The sequence below is a fragment of the Thunnus thynnus genome, chromosome 11 (assembly GCF_963924715.1).
Source record: "Thunnus thynnus chromosome 11, fThuThy2.1, whole genome shotgun sequence".
NCBI lineage: Eukaryota > Metazoa > Chordata > Actinopteri > Scombriformes > Scombridae > Thunnus > Thunnus thynnus.
In genome coordinates, this window is record NC_089527.1 from 13,169,761 (window position 1) to 13,193,929 (window position 24,169).

The window sequence follows — 24,169 nt, forward strand, 5'->3', positions numbered from 1 at the left end:
CCTCATTTTTCTTTAGGCAGCCAGGTTTGTCTCCGTCAGTCTCCATACAGACAGAGTTTGTCAACACAATACCGAGTCTGAACTAGTTAATATTTTTCTCTGGTTTTGAGTTGTTCCAGTAGTCAGGTAGTCTGATAAAGCGTACTGTATCTGAGGGGATTCATTTGTATGTTCAAAAATTTAAAAAAAAAAGTTTGAAATGTGTGTCTCTTCTCTCTCATGTTCTCTTTCTTTCCTCCAGTTAACAACAGAGTATCAGTCCCTCCATCAGGGCAGCTGTCAGTATGAGTCTCTGTCTTTGTCCCTGCTGAGGAGGAAGAAGGAGGCTGAAACCACCTTCCTCTTCTGGAAGACCCACTCTGGAAAAAATACTGTGAGAACAACTCTGTGTTTAATTATTATAACCTGCACACATTTGTCTTTTCTGTACTGGTTTGCCGACAAATCCTCAAGAGATTTTACATCGCCAAAATATAATACACAGAAGACAGTTTGCTCTTGTAAATCATTTCTACTGCGCTTGTATTCACCAAATTAGATATATTGGCATCCCTGCTTTCTGTGTGCTCCTTTTTAATCAGATATTAGTCACTAAAAGATTTTTGCCCTGGACAGAATACCCCGAACAACAAGCTTTATCAGTCAAATCCTCTAAGTATAGCTATACTATAGTTATATATATGCATAGCTGAGGTTAAAGTGAAAACTCTGGGCAAAAATCTGCCAGTTAAATGACCACAGAGTCTTCTTGCATATGTCAGTGTTCAAATGGAAACCATGTATCCCCAAAAAGGTATTCAGATAAAAGCTAAGCAGTATGACTGTTAAATGACAAATATGACAGCGTTAGTTGTCTTCATTAACAGTTTTAGCCGGTTTTGGTGAACTGATGTTGCTACAAGGAAGGGAAATTAATTAAGTGATACCAATGTTTAAATGTCATTTGACCAACTTGCCAAAAAGAGAAACAGAGATGAGAAATGGAAACTGGTAACTATTCTATGTAATTCTCAGGTTTATCAGTAAGTGTGTGAATTACTGCAGACTCTCTGCTAACAGTAAGAACTAGGGTGACATCTCATAAATGGGTCAAAAGCAGGTTGAACACGTGTTCAGTAGACCTGCGTCACATGTGCGTCTACTGTCTGAAAGGGGTGTGTTGAGGTAGTAATAGATACATGCAGCAGTTGTGTCTGACTTGAATCTATTCAGCTTCTTTAACGTGTGTGTGTTATACGTGTGTGTTTGTTAGGAGGTTCTGCGTCTCCCGCAGCGTCGTGTGGTGTGTGAAAGCAGCAACAGGTCTCTGACTCTGCAGAACGCCGGCCGGTTCTCCAACCACTGGTTCATACTGTTCAACGACGCGCTGGTGCACACACAGGTACACACACACACAAACACACACAGAGAATCAGTACAAAATTAACTAAACGATGGTAATTTTTAAAGGATAGTTACAGGTTGTATACAGTAGGTCCAGGGTGACTAATGCTCATACTTAAATAAACTGTCTCTTAATAACTGGGGCCTTTTCCAGCTCCTTAGAGGTAACATCTGATGAGAGAAGTCATGATTGATGTGATCATGGTGTCCTCCAATTAACAATTAAATCCAAACAGCAATCAAAACATTTAATATAAATAATTTTAAATGAACGTGATGCTGACAGTGATGATGTTGCCGTTGGAAACATGGTTCAGATCAGACAACGCTTCCACTGAATATCAGTGTTCATCTCTGCCTTCTTGGTGTTTATGGTCCTCTAACATGTTTTGCAGATGAAGTTTATATTTGTGTCTTTCGTTCACTCAGGGTGCCATTCCCTCTCAGAGCTTTGTAAGTATATGTGACACCAGTTAACCCAACTTCACCTCCAACCAACCAGTTAAATCACCCTATGTGAGCTTTGTGCTGCGGCAGCATGGGTGGGCTGGCCTCCGCTCAGTGCTGACACTTTTTACAGGTTCACATGGGAATAGTAAGCAAATAAATGAATATTCAAACAGGATTTTATGTAATGTTAAACGGACCGTTAACCCAAAAATTTATATCAATATGGGAAGACAAACTTAATGAATATCCAGATTTGTCATATTGCAGCCTTGTTCATTGTGGCAATAAGTTTTGCAAAAGCTATAAAGAAAGCTGTACATTGCACGGTCTGATTGCATAAAACTGCGGCCCGTAGACATTACAGATGTCCTGTGTTAATATTTATTTAATGCATGTTGTCCTGATAACAGATTGTGCCCAAACTGAGCTTTAGCCGCTGCCAAACAGGCTGCTGTGTGTGTGTGTGTTTGTGTGTGTGTGGATTTGGGTTTAGATGTGTTTGTAGCAGCAACATTAAGAGGTCATAGTTGCAGTAGCACATAGCCTGTAAAAGGATGCAACTCACCGCTGCATTTTGGCTGTCAAATGCATCTCGCTCCAGGAGACGACAGCATCACCTGCTCCGAACAAGAAAAACGTTACCGTCACCGTTATGCTCAGATGACAACTTCCTCATTCTTCGAGGATAACATATTTACTGTCGCCTTGTCCTGTGTGTCTCTCCCTCTCTACTCTCTGTGTTTGTTTTTAGGCAGTTTGCTGCTGAACCCTTGATAAGGTCTAATAGTTTGTGTGTCTCTTTTTGGTGTGAGGTGGTGTGTTGAACCTGTCCTGTTTCTCTCTCTCTCTCCGTCTGTGGTTTTTGGTTCATGTCCTGTGCTGTTAATTAGATCTTAAAAACACTGTTGATACTGCAGGTTACAAACATTTCACCTTCTTAATATAATAGTTAAACATGGTTGAATTAAACCACACAAGATAAAAATAATCTGAAAGGAGCGTATCATAGACTTTGCATGTTTTTTTGGGCCATTAACTATAAATCACATATACTGTATTTTCCGTTATTGCTGAGTTCTTTGAAGCAAAGTGTAACTTTTTAGATTCATTTCCTACCTCCCAGGCAGCCTTTGTTTTCTTTAAATTCCAGTATTCAGTAAAAATTAACTTGCAGAGACTTCAAACTTATTCAAGATAGGTAATAAATTACAGTGAACACTTTATTATTTATTTATTTGTATAAGTTTCCATCATCAGCATGTGGAAGTTGCACGAAGGGACTATTTTCAAACTCTTTGTGGTGCATTCAAGGAAGCTCTGAAAAATTCAACTTAAAAGACAAAATATTAAGAAAACATGGATGTCATAAAAATGATGATATGAGAGTGTTTCTTACATTTCACCTCAGATGTTTACTGTGTGATTTTATTTTTTTCTGCATGCAGCAGTAGCACCACATGAAGATGAAGTAACTTGGAGAAAAAAAAAAACAAACCTTGGGATGAAAAGTAACGTGTCACTGTGACAGATTACCTACATACCTCAAGCAACAGTCACGTCTGCAAGTTGATTTTCAAAACATACTGAAATTGCCTGAAAGTAATTGCTGCCTGGAACGTAGGTACTCCGTTTAGAATTCGATACGACCTTTGTACAAGAATTTGTACAAAGAAATAATGATTTGTACAATTAAATAAATACCATAAAGGTCAAAACTCTGTTGAGAAAACAACCGACAAATATGTGACTTTGTAATAGAAATGGGAAGTGGGTGCACAGCGACATCTCATTCAGCATTCCTTCATCTCACGAGCATATTATAAAACTGAAATCACACCGGCGGTTCTCTGTGGAACTCACATGCTGCATGTGGATGTGGTAATCTCTGAAGTTATGAATTTGGTAATCTCAGACAGTGTGAGGTTGCCTAATGTGAGAAGTATCATGTAACATCCTACATATGCAGAAAATGTGAAGAAGTACATTAACCACTGCCGCTCTGTGTCTCTCTTCAGTTCTCCACACATCACGTCTACCCTCTGACCTGTCTGTGGGTGAAACCGGTCACTGAGAACAGCGGCGGACTGTGAGTTTGTGTTTGATGTGCTCACTTATTGTTTTTGAAAAGCCAAACTATGAATGTCGAAAGTAAGGAACACAGAGTCATTGATATCTTAATATAATCAGTGAGCCATCATTGTTTATGATGATGAATAATGAGACATCTCACTCACCCCCACATATAAAGTAATAATAATGTAGTGTTATATCTTCGGCCTGGTTTGCTGATACCACAAACTGTACAGAAACACGGACACATTGTCTGATGTTGCCCATAAAAGGTGTTTTTGATCCCTGGAGATGGAAATTACATCTCAGTAAATCCATATTTGGACAATGGGGATGGGCGCGGCTCTGAATGGAGCTGAAACTGTTTAGGAAGCAGCAAATCACTACGGCTGAGAGTGAGAGGACCGAAATCTGTGAGTCATTTTTCACATCGACATTGAAACTCACATTAGAAGAAGTGAAATTAGTTCTTGAAAACCAAACTTCTTCTATTCATTGACTTCTTTTGACTGAATATTTTTTTGGACTCAGCATCTAGTGGCCAGTGGATGAACTGCATTTTAAGGCACTTCAGCACTGATGAACATTCAGCCTTGGTTCAGAGGTTGCTTACTGCCAGGTTGATACTTGTGTCTGCTCTGGAAATAGATCAAATATATTGGTGAAGGGATTTGGGTTTAACTTAAACCTGAGACACACCTGAGAGTCTACACCTTTATACCAACCTGCTGGAAACTAAATTCTTCTAACTTTGTAAAAAATCTTATAAAACACTTTGTACCATGTGTGTTGAACATCTTTATACACATTCAGTTTATTATTGTCGTTGCGTTGTGTGTCTTCAGCTATGCCATCAAAATTACGTGTCCAGAGGAGAGTTTCACCCTGGTGGCCTCAACACCACAAGAGAAGGTACATTCATGGTTTATACACTCACTACACACTTACTGAAGCTTCATCCAAGGAGTTTTATGCACATAATGCAGTGAAGTAGAGAATCTGAATGGCAGCTACAATTTTAGAAACAAAAGCATTAAGAAATTTGGCTATAAGATTGATGGAATCTGTGTATAAATCAAGTCTTTACGTTATTGGTGTTTCAGCCTCGTTACTAAACAGCAGAAGAGTGACACATGTTTATATGATGTACTGAACTAGGAAGCAAATGTATTAATTCAGCCCAGCTGATATAAAAACATTAATAAACATGAACTTTTCCTTCCAATTTTTCTCAAAGGTAGGTTTTTTTGACATAGATGAGTTCATTAAATAGTGTGACCATTGAATTTTTGTAATTTGGTATCTGTGAAACAGGCTGGACGAGGAAGAACACATTACTAATCACACCAACTCCTGCTCCCCTGGTTCAAAGATCACTTTCCAGTATCTCTTGTTGTTGATTCGTATTTCAGAATCTTTTCTGCCTCTGTCTCATACTGCCGTACCTCCCTCAGCAGCTTCTTTTTTTGTTTTCTCTTTTTCTTTGTAGAACAAGTGGCTGCGTTCTATTAACCAGGAGATAGATCAGGTGCTGGGTGGCGGAGGTCAGGGGTCGTCACCAGGGTTGACAGCAATGTCTCGGACAGCCTCCTACAAGTTTACGGGAGAAGGAAGATTCAAAGACGCCCGGTACACGGGGGGCTGGCTGGCGGGACGAGTTCATGGCAGGTTAGAGAGCGTGTGTGTGTGTGTGTGTGTGTGTGGTTATCTCACATCCATCTCTGCAGCTTGAGCATTTACTGAATAATGTTTGCTCATGTTTTCACGTCAGTGCATTCCTTTTCGGCAGCTCACTATAACCTATGATGATATTGCAGTAGGAGAGTATTGAAAATGGTCCCAGCTCATACCTGCCTATCGTACCACACAACAATAACATAATTATTAATTAGTTAAAACATACCGAGCCACTGGTGGAGCTAACCCCCTTTACTTTTCCAGCATTTGGGGAAACAACAGATGTGACTTTTTAGCATTTATTAACTGACACACTGTAGTCTGTACTGTACATTTACTGCCAGACTGACAACTTACTACTAACCTTTTCCTCTGCCTCGCTCGCATCCACCGTCACTTCTCTGCCGCTTGCTCTTTCCCCACTCGCTACGCAAACATACTCCTTAACAGAGCCACGCTACCAGTGGTTTCCCAGGCAACGACAGAGGTTGACTCACGTACCAGAACAGCGATGCACAGAGACTCCCAAACGCTATTGACCATTCATTCGGATATCAAATATTAAAAAATATTTTTTTGGCCTTGTGGGGGTTCTCGTTGTTATTATAGGAGAAACACCGATTCAGTAAATGTTCAGTATGTTCAGTGAACGTTGAGTACAGTTAGACCCAGCGGTCTCCATTAGGTTGGGCGAGTTCAAAGTTGTGAAAAGAACGGGGGTGTTTTGAATACACCCTTGTTTTCACAGGTAATTTGTTAGTCTGTTCCGCCGCAGGAAATAATGGATTACTCCTGGAAAGCTGTTGATGTAGCACTTTTCTTCTTATGAAAATAACACGGAGATTATTCAACCAATGAGAATTTAGTCGGACGAGAGCATATCAACCAACTAATCGACCAGTCAACCAGCAGACTACAGCCCGTATTATTTTCTCATATTTTTTCTTTAATCCTTTAAACATAAGAAAATAGCAAAAAATATCCATCCTAGTTTGAGTCCAAGTTGTTATCTCCAAATGTCTTTATTTTGTCTAACAGTCTAAAACCCAAATATATTCAATTTATAATCATGTAAAACGAAGAAAAACAGCAAAATCTCACATTGGGAAGCTGAAACAAGAGAAGTTTAGCCCTTCTTTCTTTAAAAAAATGACTCAAAACAATTAATCAATTTTCAAAACAGTTGCCAATTAATCGACTAATCGTTGCAGCTGTAATGGCGCAGCCCCTTAAGATGATGACAGTGTCTTTAGTTTAAAGTATCAAAGACTTGTGGGGCGAAAAGTGCAAGTAAATGAACCAGCAATTAAAGTACCTGCAGGGAATCAGTGAATCAGTTTGGACTGTGAACTCACAGTTTCCAGAATTATTGAATCTTAAGTCGGTCAAAGTTAGCTGAAGTCGATTCTACCTGGTAGTGGCTAATTAAATGGCCACCAAGTGTAAAAAAAAAAAAGTGACTGTGTAAAGAAAGAGCTGGATAGTAAAATATAATTGCTTTTACAGAGGAAACATGGAGTGGCCAGATGGACGGACCTACAGCGGGAACTTTAAGAACGGACTGGAGGACGGGTCGGTACATCAACCAGGTGTTATGTTGTGAAACTGTTGTCTCAACATTTCTTCATATAATTGTTATTTTTCCTTCCAGCTACGGGGAGTGTAAAATGCCTAACAAATTGCTGGATAAACCAGATACTTACCAAGGACACTGGAGAGAGGGCAAGATCCATGGTTTCGGCAAATACAAGTCAGTATGCTGTTTTCTAACGACCTTTCAGTAAAGTAGAGAGTAGCAAATGACAAATGACCCGCATATAACGTTGTATGATTGTATAATTATGTAAAAATGTCACCAAAATGAGCCATGAATTACTAGTGTCATGTTTGATTTGAAGCAGCAGTACTTGACACAAATTTAAAGGTAATATTAGTGACTCAAGTGTTGGTGTTTTTCTCTACACATTAACATATAAAGGGTCACTATATGTGTGTGTGTGTGTGTGTGTGTGTGTGTGTGTGTGTGTGTGTGTGTGTGTGTGTTCATGTCTGTCTCGGTCTTTCCCAGGTATGCCAATGGCGAGGTGTACGAGGGCTGTTTCTATGATGACCAGCGTCACGGTTACGGCATGCTGAGCTCCGGTAAACTGGCTAGGACTTCCTCCAGCGTTTTCATCGGCCAGTGGGTCCATGACAGGAAGACAGGATATGGAGTCTATGATGACATCACCAGGTCTGATTAACGGCTCTGTCTTTAAACACAAGAACACTTCCTGTGTAGAAAGCATTTAAGCTCTCAGCTGGAGGTTTCCTCTAAGTGTTATTGTAGTCAATTTTTGGAGTAAAGCATGCAAGGATACAACTTTGAAACAAGTGATCCTATGTGTGTAAATGTAAGTAGTTATCCTGGCTGCAGTGAAATTGTGCTTTGAGTGAATTTAAATGTGATCAGTGAATATTGATCATTGCTGTCATTTGTTTTTCCAGAGGTGAGAAGTACATGGGGCTATGGGTGGACGACCAGAGGCACGGGAACGCCGTGGTTGTTACTCAGCACTGTGTTTACTATGAAGGGACCTTCAGAGAAAACAAGATGAGTGTAAGTTAACGATGACAAATACATGGTTTGATGTACAGAGATTCAACTGAACAACTATCTGAGGAGGCTGAGTTTGTTCATGAAACTGAGTTTTCGATTTCCAACCCAGACAGCGAGTGTTTACTGCCAAACTTAATTATCTGGTAAGATATGGACCAATAAACAGTGTTTATGATATTAGTTAACCTGAAGTTCATCATCTGCTAATAATTCCCTCTGTTTTTAGCCGCAAATGTATTATATATATTTGGAGATGAAGATCGGTAGTTTCGGCTGATGTGTAGTGTCATGTAAAGACAGAAGATGGCGCCACTGAGCTTTGATTTTTCTCACATCAACCATAAACAACAATGGACTTAAGAGATGATGAAAGAAAAGTTAATAAATGTCAGCAAATGTATCTCAACAGTGTCTCCCAGATGTAATGTCCCGTTACAGTAGATGACACAGTGGAAATCCAAACTTAATAGCTATAACCAATTGTGGTGAATGAATCACCTGCAGCCAGAAATCTGAAAGTATGACAAAATGCACAGTAACAGTGAACAAATGTTCTGTGATCAAAACAAAAAAAATCTGTGGACACAATCCTAATTACTGTAGATCCATAATATGACTTTGTGAAATTTGATGTGTATTTTCTATCAGGGTACAGGTCTGCTGGTGTCAGAGGACAACACAGCTTTCCACGGGGAGTTTTCTGATGATTGGATTGTCAGCGGGAAGGTAGAAAACATCTCCGTCTCTTTTTATTATTGTGCTCCGGCTGTCTGTCTGGCTCTAACAATTGTTTATTCTTCGCCACATAGATATTCTGTCCGTGTCTCATGCCGACAGACGTTTTTTACCACATCTACCTGCTGCTGCCTGTCTGATTTTTGATAAGCACTTGCTGATTGCTCTTGTCAGTGTGCCAGTAGCGCTACAGAAATCTTCACAGCTTTGTTAGAATGTAATTTGGTTTTCTTGTTCAGCATCAGTCAAAACATGAATCACTTGTATTTTTGTCTCTGTGTACTTTATTTCAACTTACCACAAAATGATTACATGTTGCTAACTACATGCGGCCACCTGCAAGACACTGAATATAGTTTTATACAGAAACATAACTCCCCCTCTCTTCTTCCAGGGAGTTTTATCCCTGGCTAACGGTGACTCATTAGAGGGCCTGTTCAATGGAGAATGGACTACAGGGCTGAAGGTGGTTGGAACGTACTACAAACCAGCCGTCGAGGGACCAGACGACAAAGACAGAAACAACCTGCTGTGAGTTGTACTCTTTTACACCTGGAATTAACTTGAGCTACCTGAGCTGATTTTCTAAACAAATACCATGTGAACAATCTTATGTTGAGCAGCAAATGTTGAAGTCTGTACAAGTTTTATTTGGACATTTGCATGTACATCTCTATGTCTTTGATATTCTACTAGAGCTGCAACGATGAGTCGATTAATCAATGTGCAGAAATTTAATTGACAACTAGATTTGTAGAATCTGTTGTTTATGTTGTTTTTGGTATTTAAACATGTTCAAATGTGTGCGTATGCAGCAGGTTGGGTCAGTACGTGGTGCCCGCAGGTCAGAGGTGGACCTGCGTGTTTGACGAATGTTGGAGTCGACTGGGCTGCGACAGCGCAGCGAGAGGAGAGCGGATAACAGCCTGGGAGAACATCGCTGTTACTATAACAAGTGCACGTCGACACTGGTAGATACACACACAATCAGTGCATTAACAACCTGGTTACTGTAAATCCACAGACCCTGACCTTGTTTTGGAAGCGTTTACTTATTTTAACTGTATTAGCAATAGACGACCCTGCTTTCTGACTTTTTTTTTTCTTTGTTTTGTTTTGGTGTGAGTGTGTCAGAGTGTCAGAGTGTGTGAATTAAACAAATACTTAAATGGTCAGTGGTTGAAACCGACCTATTTTATTACAGTTTTAGTCAAACTTGGATGGAAATATTTTAAATACCAGGCCGCATCACTCCGTGTTAAACTACCTCTCCTTTCTTCCAGCCGCTCCGCTCCACTTTCTCTGTCTGGAGTCTTTTGTTATGCATATATGTACTTGTAAAAAGACGATTAGAAACCTGGTTACACAGAAATCTACGCTCTGCAGGAGAAATCTACCTGGGGAAAACAGGGTTTTTTTCTAATGCCCTCCCCTGATAACAGTAACCAGGTTTCTCATTAATGTTACAATTAAAAAATCAGAGAAAACCAACTGTAACCTGCTTACTTTAGTGCATGTGAACGTACTGAAATACACACACAGAGGCATTTATAAACTTGACTGAACCTTTCTGAGATGTATGGCTGTATATCAAAATAAGTGTGTGTGTGTGTGTGTGTGTGTGTGTGTGTGTGTGTGTGTGTGTGTGTGTGTGTGTGTGTGTGTGTGTTTAGCCCTAACCTCAGCAGATCTCAGACCAAAATACTGGAGGGTTTGGAGTTCATTCCTCAGCACGGAGAACCAGTCACCACCGCTAACTATGACAACATACGAAGATATCTCACCAAGGTACATGTGACTGTGAGGGAAACTGTGTGTGTGTGTGTGTGTGTCATCTCATACACGTGTGCTTGTGAGAAACTGTCTCTCTCTTTCTGTGCAATGTTTTGTCAGGTAGAGAGTATTGCACAATATATAGGCTGAGAAATAAGAATAAAATGCACTCAGTTGCCAGTTTGACACACTAAGAGGTGTTTCTAATATTTTGTCCACCCTCATTTTTATTATTTGGACAAATTGTCAGAAACACTTTTCAGTATCCAACTCAACAGCAACAAAAGACTATAAAGTTGAAGTAACACATTACTGAAACAGTTGAACATCATGACCTTCATAAAAGTAGCATTGCAGGGTATGACTACTGCTTTAACCTCATACTGAATCAGTGATCATGACTCATCGTGTGTGTGTGTGTGTGTGTGTGTGTGTGTGTGTGTGTGTGTGTGTGTGTGTGTGTGTGTGTGTGTGTGTGTGTGTGTGTGTGTGTGTGTGTGTGTGTGTGTGTGTGCGTGCGTGCGTGTATCTAAGGCATGTGAGACGCCCCACCACCCTCTGGGCTGGCTGGTGGAGACATTAGTGACCGTCTACAGGATGACTTACGTCGGTGTGGGATCCAACCGCAGGCTGCTCAGGCAGGCTGTCCAGGAGGTCCAGGCCTACCTTACACATTTCTACAGCATCGTGAGGTAGCTTCAAGTTCTGACATCTCACTCGTTGTTCCCCTTTTTTTTACTGCTCAGCCCTTATAGGTCCCTCAGGTTGGCGTTGCGTTTTAGACTCCATGTTTTTTTCCACTGTGGTTGGAAAAACTGGAGAGACTCACTCAGGAATCGCAGAGGGTTTTAGTTTTCTTATGATGTCTGTTTAGAAAGGCTGGTGGGAGGGAAATGCGTTTAAATATTGTGCTGACCGGTGCGTTGAATCTAAAACAACTCCAAGGACTGGTCTTGTCTCCAAATTCATGTCTTTTTGCTGTAGTTGTGTCTACAGAGTTGATATTGATTTTTTTTTCTTTATTATATTTGGAAAAAGTACAACATTACAAGTCCAGCTTGGCTCTTCAGCAGGTACGGAGGTATCAAAGTGACTCAGGTGTGTGTCAGTGTCACATAATTAGTGCATATTTCTGCTGTACTGCTGTGCAAATTAACATTGTGTACATAGAATTATTTTATTTTATTTTATTAAATTTCTTTTTCTGTGCATTAGTCTCAAATTGTTTTACTGTTTACATTCGTTCTGTTATTATCAGCTTGTCAGTCATCTGTTAAGCACTTTGAATTACACTAATCTGTATGAAAGGTGCTATACAAACAAAGTTTTATTGATTGACAGATAGATTATAGGCTATTTACTCTATGACACACACCTTTAATACCTTTTTCAAACAGAGCATTTAGTGTTGCAAGTCCTTGAGAAGCAGAAATCATCTACAATCTTTTTTGGACTCAGCACCTGGACAAGAAATGTGTGTGTGTGTCTGTTTTGCACACTGATGGTTCAGAGTAGATATTAACATGAATGACACAAATCTGCCGCTAATCTTTGCAAACTAAGTTCAATAACAGCTCAAGAGTAGTCAGACTCATACATGTCCACAGAGTAAATGGCAGATTATTAGATGTATGACTATATATGTATGTGTATGTAGATATATATGTGTGTGTGTGTGTGTGTGTGTGTGTGTGTGTGTGTGTGTGTATATTAGCAGGTCATGACACAGTTTACAACTGATCATCTCCAAACAAAACCACAAAATCAACACCAACACAATATGATGGCACAGAAGAAATTAAATAAAAACATCTCACACAGTTAACTTTAGATATTTATAGTCCAGCTTAATAACAAACGTTTTCGCCTGCAGGTTTCTGTTTCCTGGGTTACCAGATGATGGCGGCATCATCCCAGACCCCCCTGTCTCTCCATCCAAAAGCAGACACAACTCGGACACATCAGAGTGAGTATCAGACAGTATTAGACAGATAATCCTGCCGTGTAAACGGACTAAAAACTAACAGCTGTGGCAGATGATCAGAAATTGGGTTTCGGTTTTACGCTCTCTGCCCTTCTCACGACACATCTCGTCACTCCCAACAAATAAGTGATCAGTGAGGTTTAGCAGTGAACAGGGAAAGTGGAGAAACTGGTCTGGTTTTCTGACAGTTCATTGCTCTTAAAACTTCAAGATTTGGAAGAAATTTGACTTGTTTTTGCTTTTTATATTTCTGGTTATCGTTGTTCTTTGAGCGAGTGATTTGCCATGTGTTCAGCAGATGAATAAACCTGTTCATTCAAAAATTAGGCTTGCAGTTAAACCGACTCGAGACAAAAAGTAGGTTAAGTTGGACGAGACGTGTGAACCAGGAATACTGGTCCAGACCTGAGTCCCAGGTCAGGTTGTAGCCTGTATTCTTGAGAGTTATGTGGCTTAAAGTTGAAACTTCATTATGATCTTTTTATTTTAAAAGACTTTATAAACCAAAAAACAATTTCCATTTCATCACAATCCAGGTGTTAAACATCGTAAATAGAAATTACAATCAAGTCTTATGAAAGTTAGCAAAAATGTAGATATAATAATTAATTGTGCATAAACTCGTTTTGCTTTTAAGTTTATAAAATATGTAAAATCATGAAAGAAAAGAGAAAATGTCGGTTTAAAAAAAATAAATTTGTGAATAAAAAAAGTTCCCATTATAATCTTCACATTGACAATAAAAACAATCAATCAATCGTGGTAACGATCAGGCGATTAGTTCAACAGTTACGATGGTTTGTTTACAAGATGACAAAATTCGTTTCAGTGCTGAAGACAAACTGTATGTTAAAACTTCATCTCCCTTTCTCTCCTCCTCCTCCTCCTTCACCTCCTCCAGCTGTGTTTTGGTGGTGAGCTGCTCCTCTCTGCTCCTCCCTCTGCTGCTCCCTCGTCTCTATCCTCCTCTCTTTACTCTGTACTGCCTGCAGGAGGAGCCGGAGGAGGCCCAGTACTGGGACCGCATCCTCCGACTCAACAAACAGCCCGATCAGTCACTGCTCAGCTTCCTGGGAGTGCAGGAGTGAGTGTGAACATTCACAAACACACACACACACACACGTAAACCCACAAATAAACTGTGTCTGGATAACGGTAAGTTTAGCGATGTCGTTCTGGTTGTTAGTGACTTTTATTTCAAGACCAAAAGAAGTTTCCTTCCATTCAAACCAACATTTTAGAGTCTTTAAGTACCGTCTGTGTTTCACGTCAGCTCTGACATACTGAGATTATTTCATTCATAATTTACATCTAGTCTCAGTTCGTAATGTTCGGACTGTGCCCACTACACCAAAATCACAGCTCAGCCCGTTCCTGACAGCTCGATTACAAGAGATGTATCACAAAAGGCGTCTTTTTAAAGTAGATTACAATTGAATGACTCCGTAAGGAAGTGAAGGGAAAATAAGGACAACAAGGGAGGGACTTCTAATTTTAATCATACAGTAGAGAAATAAAATAATTCATAATACACACGTTTCATTTTAACCTCACCTCTAATGCTGTTCCACTCACACAAAGCTATATGCTCACAAAGTGTGTATGTGTGTGTATGTGTGTTAAAATTCAACAAATGACCTGATAATTGATGCACAATTTTACGTTTTGCAGGTGTTTTAATTTGTTTTGTTAAATAAGAATGTTTTTCTCTTGTAGGAAGTTCTGGCCGGTGTGGATGTCAATTCTTGGAGAGAAAAAACAGGTCAGATATATTCAGTGTTTTCTCTACATGTAACATTTCTTTCTTTTTTTATCCTTATCCATATAATTGACACACATCACTGATTACCTGTGACACCAGTGTACAGTTGTGCTGTTTTTTTATTTCCTGTTGTATCTCCTCTATCACAGATTGTATCCAGCAGTAAAGATGCCTGCTTTGTTTCTGCTGTAGAGACACTTCAGCAAATCAGGTAGCTGCAGTCCTGGACCCGGTGTGACTTTAGATCTCATTGAAGTCTGTTAGCGAGTGCAAGGTAGCGTTAGTGTCAACAGGTCAGTTTAGATACCATGTGTGAATCGGTCGAGCTGTTGATACTAAGTGCTGCCTTAAAAGATGGCTCTCGGGGATGAAGATTAAAGGGCTGTTCAGATGTTGCGTCTTTTGCGTACACAAATTCATTTTCAATGCGTACTCAAAACCGAAAGTGCGTTCCTTGCACATTGTTTTTTTGGGTACCTCCGCGGTGCACCAAGATGCACTGCGGAGAATGCAACAAGTGCTCCGCAGGTCATGTGACAATAATAATAAACCAATCAGCGCCACAGAACTTGCTTCACCCTTTCTGTCCAAGGACGTCACAACATCCAGTTGAAAGGTCAAACAATGCTGGTTGCCAACCGCCGTTAAAAGACTAAAAGATACAAGTTTTTCCGGTTGCTTAGTAACAGCAGGCGTGACAGTAACACAACCTCCCAAGTAAGGCTGGGCAATGTATTGATATTATATCGATATTGTGATATGAGACTAGATATCATCTTAGATTTTGGATATCATAATATGGTGATATGACATAAATACTCTTTTCCTGGTTTAGTAAAATGATGTAATTTTCTGAATTTACCAGACTGATCTATTATTTGTCTTTAGCCACTTAGTCATTTTATACACATTACTGATGATTATTTAATCAAAAATCTCATTGTGTAAATATTTTGTGAAAGCACCAATAGTCATTATTGGGGCCGTTCAACATCTGAACGGCCCCTAAAAGGAACAAATCATCATATTTATATTCTGGGACTCTACTGGAAAATCTTTGCAAATCTCCTTATTTATCTTATACTGGCCCTTTATGCAGCCCCTCAGTTCAGCCTCTGTCTGAAACAGGTTGTTTTAGCACTTGTCTGCGTTCTAATTGGTTAGCTTCCAAAAGTTTCCGGCGGCTCCAGATGTTGCGTAAACAAATAGTAGTAGGAGGATTTCACTTCTTTTTCTCGTTCTTCACCCGCGATGTCAAATTCTCAAATACATCCGTACATGATCCGCATAAAGCATTACAAATGAAGCGTTCAGTGCAGGCTGAAGTCTGGTCTTCTTTGACATGTTTACCTCCAGTTTTGGAACTTTGACTATGTTTAATATAAACATCTGACATCATAATAGTATAAAAATAACAGAAAATCACAAAAAGCAAAAAACTAATATGTCAAACAAATTTGTGAGAAGTCACGTCGAGGTCAAGGTTTGATTTAATTTGACGTGCGCTGGTGACAGTTCATCTGCACCAGGACTCCATTCAGAGACAGGTGTTAAAATTGAAACACAGTCTTTAGATTTGACAGTTGTGAGTGAAGATTGGACGGAGGGACTGAAGACGTTTCAGCTTTATTTATACAGAAGTCTCATTTTAAATCAGTTTTAATCCAAGCAATACCCGTCCATGACATGATGTGGCAGATTATTTCTACATCAGATCTCAGTTCTTAACCTTAAAGCCTGAAGTGATCGTTCATGATTATGTGCATAATTAAACAATGAACTTCTCCTTCACACGCAGCACCACCTTCACTCCATCAGACAAACTTCTGGTCATCCAGAAGACGTTTGAGGAGTTGACCCAGGAGATAAAGCCTCTGCTGGATGGTAACTTCCTGTGGTGCATGGATGACCTGCTGCCTCTCTTCCTCTATGTGGTGCTCCGGGCGAGGTCTCACACACACACACACACACACACACACACACACACACACACACACACACACACACACCTACTAGGACGCTGCAGGCTAGTGACTGAACTTGTTGTGTTGTGACTGTTCTGTTGACCAGGATCAGGAACCTGGGAGCCGAGGTGAGTCTGATAGAAGATCTGATGGATCCCAACGTTCAGCACGGAGAGATGGGACTGATGTTCACCACACTGAAGGTGGGACCGACAGCAACTACGACACCAGCAACACCTTAAAGTCCTCTTTCACTCAAAAACTTTGTGTTTCTTCTTGTTACTTCGCTTGTTTGAGCTTCACTGTGCCTGTGTGAGTTTGACACTAGAAGTTTTCACGTTTTGCTACTGAAGGGGAAATTTTCTCTGTTCTCACCTTAAATCTCAGTTTAAGGTGTGTACCCATGAGCGTGATTTGTGACATCACAACTAGTTTGGAGCCAATAACGGTCCAATATTCAACTTACACCAGGGTGATGTGGAGACTTGAAGCACCTGGTGTAAATATGCTGAGAATGGACTTTTTCCTTGAGACGTCTTGTGTCCAAATATATTTGCATTTTCATAGATTCTGGATTTTTGTAAATTAGGTAGAAGGGGTAGATGTAATTTTAAGGATTTTTAATGAGGAAATTAAACTTTTTTTTGTGCAAAAACCATATCAGACAAACAAACAAACAAACAAACAAACATGACTGTAGGGGATCTTTAAGCATGACAACTACAGAAAATGCTGAACCCTAAACCTAATTCTTTTAAAACTGTTGTAAACTGAAACACACACACACACACATAGAAAACACCTTTATAAATGGTGTAGAGTTGAAAATGAATCACACCTCCAGCAATTCTTAAATTTTTTTTATTAATTTATTTGCTCATTAACCCAAACATTTATCTGTATATTTCTATTTTTTCTAATTTTCATTCACTTTCTCATTTGTTCTTTAGTTTGTTTTATATTTATCTATTTATTCACTAATTTTTAATAATTTCATGGCCTGTTTGACATAAATTGTCATCATGATACTTTTGCATAATACGCAATTCCAACCAAATTTAGATTCCACATGCACAGTCCTTCAAAATCTACTGATGAGCGAGAAAAAACACTTTCAATTTTGCTCTATTCGTCTTTTACTGTGTATTTTGGTACAAATCTGGATCCTTGTTTGGTTTAGAAATGTCTTAAAAGCAATTATTAATGTATTCATCATTGCCAATCATTCATTAATTCTGTTTCTATTCTATTCATTCACTTTTTTAAACACGTCTGTGTGTCTGTGCTGCAGGCCTGCTACATCCAGATCCAGCGGGAGTCGACCACATAAGCAGCGGACAGAAGAAGGAAGCGAAAACAGCAGCGCGACATTTTACACACAGGAGCTGCCGGAACAAAACCAGTCAAACGACCAGTTTTCTACTGGTGGCCACTGGGAAGCTGCACTTAGGCTGAGCAGAGGGCGGGAAGAGCGAAAAATGTCTCGCACCTCGTTCACTGTCGATCCTTTTCGGTATGTTCTGGACATATTAGAAAACCGTATTATCATCTCAACCTGAACTCATTTCACTGGATTAGTTCTCCTGTTACAGCAGTAATTATCTGACAGCACTTAACATTTATACGAAGCTCAAACCTGAATATTTACAAGCAGAATAAATGTCTGATTAGCTGATTAATTGTCACACAGAGTTCAGATCAGACTTGTTTGGTATCAGATCATTTGTGTCGGGTTGAGCTTCAGTGTTTCGGTCAGTGACTCTGTTGTTGATGCACTTTGTTAAACTACCAAGTCATTCAGAAAACCTCTAAATCTAAAAAACAAAGATTACAGTTTAGAAAAACACTCACTTTACCTACAAGGGATTCATCCCTGTGTAACATTTTCAGCAATACATTAACTCAATTTTCATCTTTTCATCTCAAACAGAATGTAAAAGTCTCAGACAGTTTGCTTGCAAAACTGTTATAACAGCGCAGTTTTTTTCATTAAGTACTACATTAAGTATTTCACAGTATTTTCCGACAAGTTAATTTACTACAAGATAAGTTCTCATGTGAGATTCTGTACTGTATCGTATGTATGTGTGTTTCTTCTGTTTTCTATCAGAGCTTCCAAACACTGCAGGCAAAGTGAAGAGACTAACGAGTCTCTGATGAAGTCTGAAACACACGTGTCAAAGGGAACATGGGCGAATAATTGAAAAAAAAAAAAAAAAAGAAAGGTGTAAATATTTTTGTAATAACCAAGCACTCTTTAACTTCAAGATTTTAAAGTTGTAAATCTAAACTTTCCAAGTGTTTAATTTCACTGAATTTTAACAGTGAAACTGAGCGAGTAACCAGATACTCTGTCAGATTATGGAGATCATCTCCGACCTCAGTGTTGCACTCTTTTAAATACTGCAAAACCTACAGTCACATACGGGTAAGTTGAAACTGTATACAGCGTTTGACTGTATGTAACTTCAGTTTGGTATAAAATGAACAGTTGAGATAAGAGCGCTTGGGCATGTTGTTAGCACTCGTAGCGTTTAACAGAAGGAGTTTTTCATTGTTTTTAATACTTTTCACCGGTCGCAGAGAAACAACAGGAGGCACAGATGGAGTTTTTAGGGTCAAACGGAGCCTCCTGAGTAGATATCAGAGCTTTACGTCATCAGTGAGCAGCTGCAGCAGCTGAAGAGCGGACCGAACGTGAGGCTCCGCTTCTCCCGTCTAAATTAAACTCGTCAGTGTGACTCACAGTGTACAAAGTCTGTGAGTACAGAACAGAAACAAACTGCTCAAGGCGCTTAAAAACCTCAGCTGTGGTCTGATGTTCCTTCAATACAAAACCAAAATTACCAGACCAGAAAGCTTGTAGCTAATGAAAAGAAAAACAACTTAATTTTTTTTTGTGTCATGTTATGCTCCCGCAGGCATAACTGTATGAACATCTTACTTTGCTCCCGTTTCACACCCCGAACTGGACAATATTATATCCTTTAAATGCTTCACTCACAGATTACACTAAACAGATTTTCACTTTCTTGACACTGTTTTAATTATTTTTTATTTATGTTTTTAAAACTTGTACACTCATGTACTGTAATCTCGACCTGTGTGTTCTCCCGCAGTTTGTCTGACTTCAGATATTCATAACTAATATCCAGCAAACTGACCAGCAGGACGACAGAGCGACACGATTCTGTATTTAATATGATTAATGAGGGAACACCGATCAGCTGAGCGTAAAGGAAACGTTCATTCCTGCGTTTCTGGATGTGAACGATCATATAACGAACACATTTCACATGAGGGAGTTTTAATGTTGTACTCACAGTTACCAACTCACCAACTAGTAACGTTCACATTCCCTTTGTCATGAAAACTGGCTGTCGAGTTACTGTGTAAAAGGAATATTTCAGACTTCTGTTAGAGAGGTTGTGTCGTCTGATTGAGGATTCATCAACTCGTCAGCAGATTGAAATGATTTGATTGTAGGTCGGCCCGTTTTATGAGAATATTTAACATTTTCAACATGTTCGCTATTTTCTCATGAACTACTGCACTTAGTTAAATGAACTACTGTGTGTGTGTGTGTGTGTGTGTGTGTGTGTGTGTGTGTGTGTGTGTTTTCATTGAGATTTTATTTGCTTTTATAGCCGATTAGCTACAGTAGTCTATAAAAACGTCAAAGTACATTAAGGCATTTCGTTTTCTTTCATTTCATTTCTTTCTTATAAATTTGCTTTGATCATTTGAAACCATCAGTTTGTGTTATAAATGTTTTTCAGATTTAGATCATTTTAGGAACATTAAAATAACAACACACACTTCCAAGTTTATGATCCTTCTCTGGTCTTCAGGTCCTTGAAATGACTCCTGCAGTTATGTTTGAGTGCAATATCCTTTTGTTTTCTGTTTTTTAAAAGCGCGAGGGAACCTCTAATCACTTATAAAAAAAATTTTATTACTTAATTTATTATTAGAATGTAATTTAAATTATTTATTAGAGATATATTAAAAAATATAAATCAGTCTTTTAACCTTTATTTCCCAACCAACCGTCTGGATATCAAAAAGAAGACAAACTTAGAGTCAAATTTTCAGATTCCCTCTAAAATCCCATCAGCCGTGAATCCACAAAGATTAATGATGTGTTTAATTATAAAAATCCAGCATGCACTACTGTCATTTTACTGACATAATGAACTTGTTATGTTGATGTCAGGGATAAAACAGTCAGTGTAAATCTCTCAGGTTCGACATCAGAAAGCAACAGAATATTTTGCCAAAATGACAGAAAAGCAGCTGTTGGTTTCTGACTCTCTTCTACCATTTCAACAATTAACCGAATTGTTTGTACTGTATTTATTTTCACTCCAGTTTTTGCTGAATTTATCCCCTCAGAAATCTGTTTGTGTCGGTGCAGTTGATTAAATGTCTTTGTTTTCTTTTCGCTAGTAAAACCACTGCAGTGTAGTTTAATACAGATGTAATATATAAGGATGAATGAGACAAAAGTCTGACTTCTCTGGCCTCCATTAACACCAAGTCAAACAACAATACAAATGTTTTTTCATGTCATAACCCAAAATCTACAAATCATCTGTAATCTCAGTACTAACAACCATTTTTATCACATCATACAACAGACTGTTAGATTTATTTCCTACTTGTCAGGCAGCCGTTGGTTTGACATCATTTCAGTAGAAATCAGCATTTACACATTACAAATTGTGATTGTATCCCTTCATATTGAATATTTTTGCCATTTTTAAAAAAATTCTTATTAGTTACATTGTTGTCACATTAAAATACAGTGTAAAACTCCCCGTTGGTTAATTATTGTACTGAAATGAGCTGAAAACAACGGCTGCCTGCGAGAATGAAAAGTCACTGAACAACTGTTGTTATTTCTAAAATGGTCCGTGGTAACATAAAGTGTTTATAAAGTGGAGGTTTCAGACTAGGAGGCTATAACCACACTGAATTTATGACTTAAGTTGATTATTTTTCTAACCAATTCTATATTTTTGTAACTTCATACCTTTTCTAGAAAGTGATGATCAAGGGAACTGATTGTAGAATGTTAAATAGTTTTGATGGATGAATGCATTGATGTAGGAAATGAATTAAAGTGTGTTTACTTAAAAAAAAATGGAGCAATAAATTTGGTTAAATTCTGAAAATGTCTCCTGATTTTATTTCTCGGATTCATGACTGAACTGCAGTTGTGACCAGTTTGAAATTATGATTATTACGACGGCTCCGTCCTGTTCAAGTGTCCCAGTGAGCAGCGTGAACAAGACCAGGACCCTGAAACTGAAGCAGCTGAATGGATTAATTTTATTATTTACACCTGAGCCTTTGTTGCTATGACGATTCAAAATGTCTTCTGTGAAAACGGCTGTGTGCTCAGGATGTTACCGACACTCATTTTCAATAATCAAATGTAATTATAATGTCTTCATAATTATATTTATATATATAGTTATAAACATGTCAGGTTTTTGTGCTTTGAGTATTCTTTATACTTCTACTCCACTACATTTCAGAGGTAAATATTTAGAGCTGCAACAATCAGTCGATTAGTTGCCAACTATTAAATTTATTGTCATCTTTTAAGAATAAAAAGTCCAAATTGTCTGATTCCAGCTACTTAAATGTGAATATTTTCTGGTTTCTTTAGTCTTCTGTGACAGTAAACTGAACATATTTGAGTTGTGGACTGTTTGTTGTGACAAAATGAGACTTTTGAGGACATCAGCTTGGACTTTGGGAAACAGTGATCAACATTTTATAGACCAAAGAATCAATCACTTAAGAATCGTTATATAATCGTGAAATTATCGTTAGTCGCAGCCCTATACTGTTTGTATACTGTGTCACGGTTTACTGATTTGTGATGTAAAACATTTTGCTAATAATAGCCTACTTACATATCCTTACTTCATGGCATCTTCAATGCAGGACGTGTAGTTGAGTATTTTCATAAAACTTTTCAGTATTGCTACTTTTTTTTTTTTTTTTTTACTTGTTGTTGTGGACGGCTGCTGTGGATCCAGAAGGTTGCCGTCTGCCTCCGATACCCTGGCTGGATGTCTCCAGACGGGGTTTTACTGTCTGTGTAGGCTGGGATGTATCTTGTGGTCGTGTCAGTACATGTCAGGAAGTCACGTAGAGCAACACAAGCCTTCACTATAATGCACAGTGTTCTCTGTGCTGCACTCAACTGGACGACCATCACAGTGGAGGACCAAATCCTCCACTGTGATGCTTCGTCTTCACCTTCGTTCTCTCCTCAGGTCTTCTCAGAGCTGCTGAGAGCATCGCTGTTCGACTACACTGAAAGACACACTTACACTCACTGTTTGGAAATGTTGGCTGCACATATTAACCACATGACTCCCATCCATGCATACATACAACATAAGATATTTTGCATGAGACTATATTAACTCTTTTTGTGATAATGTCAAGTTGTGTTACAGAGTCTCAAATAACATCTTATCATGAGCTCTGTTTTCAACTTTTTGAACCGTTCTTTTACTGTAGATGTGTGCAGTTTTTTTTAGAGAGTAGGACTTTATCAACTTTACCCTGGATCTGTGAATCAGACACTGAAGAGATATCTGAAGGTTAGTGACACGTCTGCTAATTCACTCATCTGATTGTTGTCATCTGATTTGATGTTTATGTAACAAACATGTTAACACCTATAAAAATATTGAAACTAAAACATGTTTTTCTGCTGCAGGAGACCCAGATGGAGTATCAATGTTAGTGCAGTGCTCAGGTATCTTCTTCTTGAAAGTGATGACAGCACAGGATGTTATTACTTAATTACTTATTATTATTTGGGCTCCATCGTCCCCTTTAGTCTCCCCAGAAAACCACAGTTGTTTTTTTTTAAATTCTGCCATTTAACCCCATTCATGACTTTCTCCCCCTCTAATTTCTTTCCTGCGTTTCCTTTTCCACTCCATGGCTTCTGTCTTCGTCTATTAATGAATCCTCCTCCATTTCTTCTTCTCCCTTTTCTGCTCCGTCAACAGCGCACTGATCCTCCATCTGAGGTGTTTCAGGTAGACGAACCAATTATCTCGACAAGAGAGCAGGTGGTGAATGTTAAAATAGGTACGATGAACACTGACTGACACAACTGGAACGCGACTCAGTGTAGATGTTAGAGGTTGGGTAATGGCACCAAATGGACACAAGAGGGAACCAGTCACCTGTACTGGTAACGGTATGTGATGGTACAGTATCCAGAGAGATGGTTGGGACAACAAATAACCAAGATATTAGTAAAGTGTGGATGAGGACATCAGCTTAATATCAGCCAACTACCCCCGCTGAGCTCTTCAGTAGACTGTTTATACATTCCCTCACTCCACCAGAGCAGAAGATCCAAAATAAAGTGAAAGACTTGAGGCCCTGACATATTATCACCATATAAAGTTAATGAATGTAGGTTCAGTATTCATCAGGCCATCTACCCAGTAACTTTGTCTGTCTGGTGGGTTCATTAGAGCTTGTTTGACAGCAGCCTGTTGCTACTGGAAACAGGATACGACTCAACTATACAGTAAATTTATAGGCCGCAAAACCAAAACAATGAACTAATAGATAATGCTTCTTGGTCTCGATGAGTGACTCCTTTCACTTTACGCATTTGATTCAAAGTAAATATAAGAAATACACATAATAACTGTAACTGCAGTAACAGCTGATTGCAGCTACAGACCGACTGTCAAAGCATCTGGAAGTAATTAACTGTTGGC

At 38.9% G+C, this 24,169-nt stretch overlaps 1 protein-coding gene across 3 annotated transcripts in view; it reads left to right on the plus strand.

Annotated features, from left to right (window-relative positions):
* Window positions 1–21,574, plus strand: part of LOC137192489 (alsin-like) — a 41,099-nt gene extending 19,525 nt beyond the window's left edge. For 2 of the 3 annotated variants that reach the window (XM_067603226.1, XM_067603227.1), the window contains exons 20-41: window positions 242–373; window positions 1,253–1,381; window positions 1,813–1,836; window positions 3,849–3,919; window positions 4,749–4,815; window positions 5,393–5,571; window positions 7,087–7,152; window positions 7,232–7,330; window positions 7,649–7,813; window positions 8,068–8,179; window positions 8,828–8,905; window positions 9,309–9,445; window positions 9,730–9,885; window positions 10,588–10,702; window positions 11,222–11,379; window positions 12,561–12,653; window positions 13,573–13,755; window positions 14,388–14,433; window positions 14,583–14,644; window positions 16,232–16,381; window positions 16,504–16,600; window positions 17,689–21,574. In XM_067603226.1, the coding sequence (XP_067459327.1) occupies window positions 242–373; window positions 1,253–1,381; window positions 1,813–1,836; window positions 3,849–3,919; window positions 4,749–4,815; window positions 5,393–5,571; window positions 7,087–7,152; window positions 7,232–7,330; window positions 7,649–7,813; window positions 8,068–8,179; window positions 8,828–8,905; window positions 9,309–9,445; window positions 9,730–9,885; window positions 10,588–10,702; window positions 11,222–11,379; window positions 12,561–12,653; window positions 13,573–13,755; window positions 14,388–14,433; window positions 14,583–14,644; window positions 16,232–16,381; window positions 16,504–16,600; window positions 17,689–17,727 (2,358 nt within the window). In that variant the 3' untranslated portion in view covers window positions 17,728–21,574. The remainder of the gene's footprint in view (window positions 1–241; window positions 374–1,252; window positions 1,382–1,812; window positions 1,837–3,848; window positions 3,920–4,748; window positions 4,816–5,392; window positions 5,572–7,086; window positions 7,153–7,231; window positions 7,331–7,648; window positions 7,814–8,067; window positions 8,180–8,827; window positions 8,906–9,308; window positions 9,446–9,729; window positions 9,886–10,587; window positions 10,703–11,221; window positions 11,380–12,560; window positions 12,654–13,572; window positions 13,756–14,387; window positions 14,434–14,582; window positions 14,645–16,231; window positions 16,382–16,503; window positions 16,601–17,688) is intronic. The other variant, XM_067603228.1, reaches the window with a different exon arrangement.
* Window positions 21,575–24,169: the final 2,595 nt, after the last annotated feature.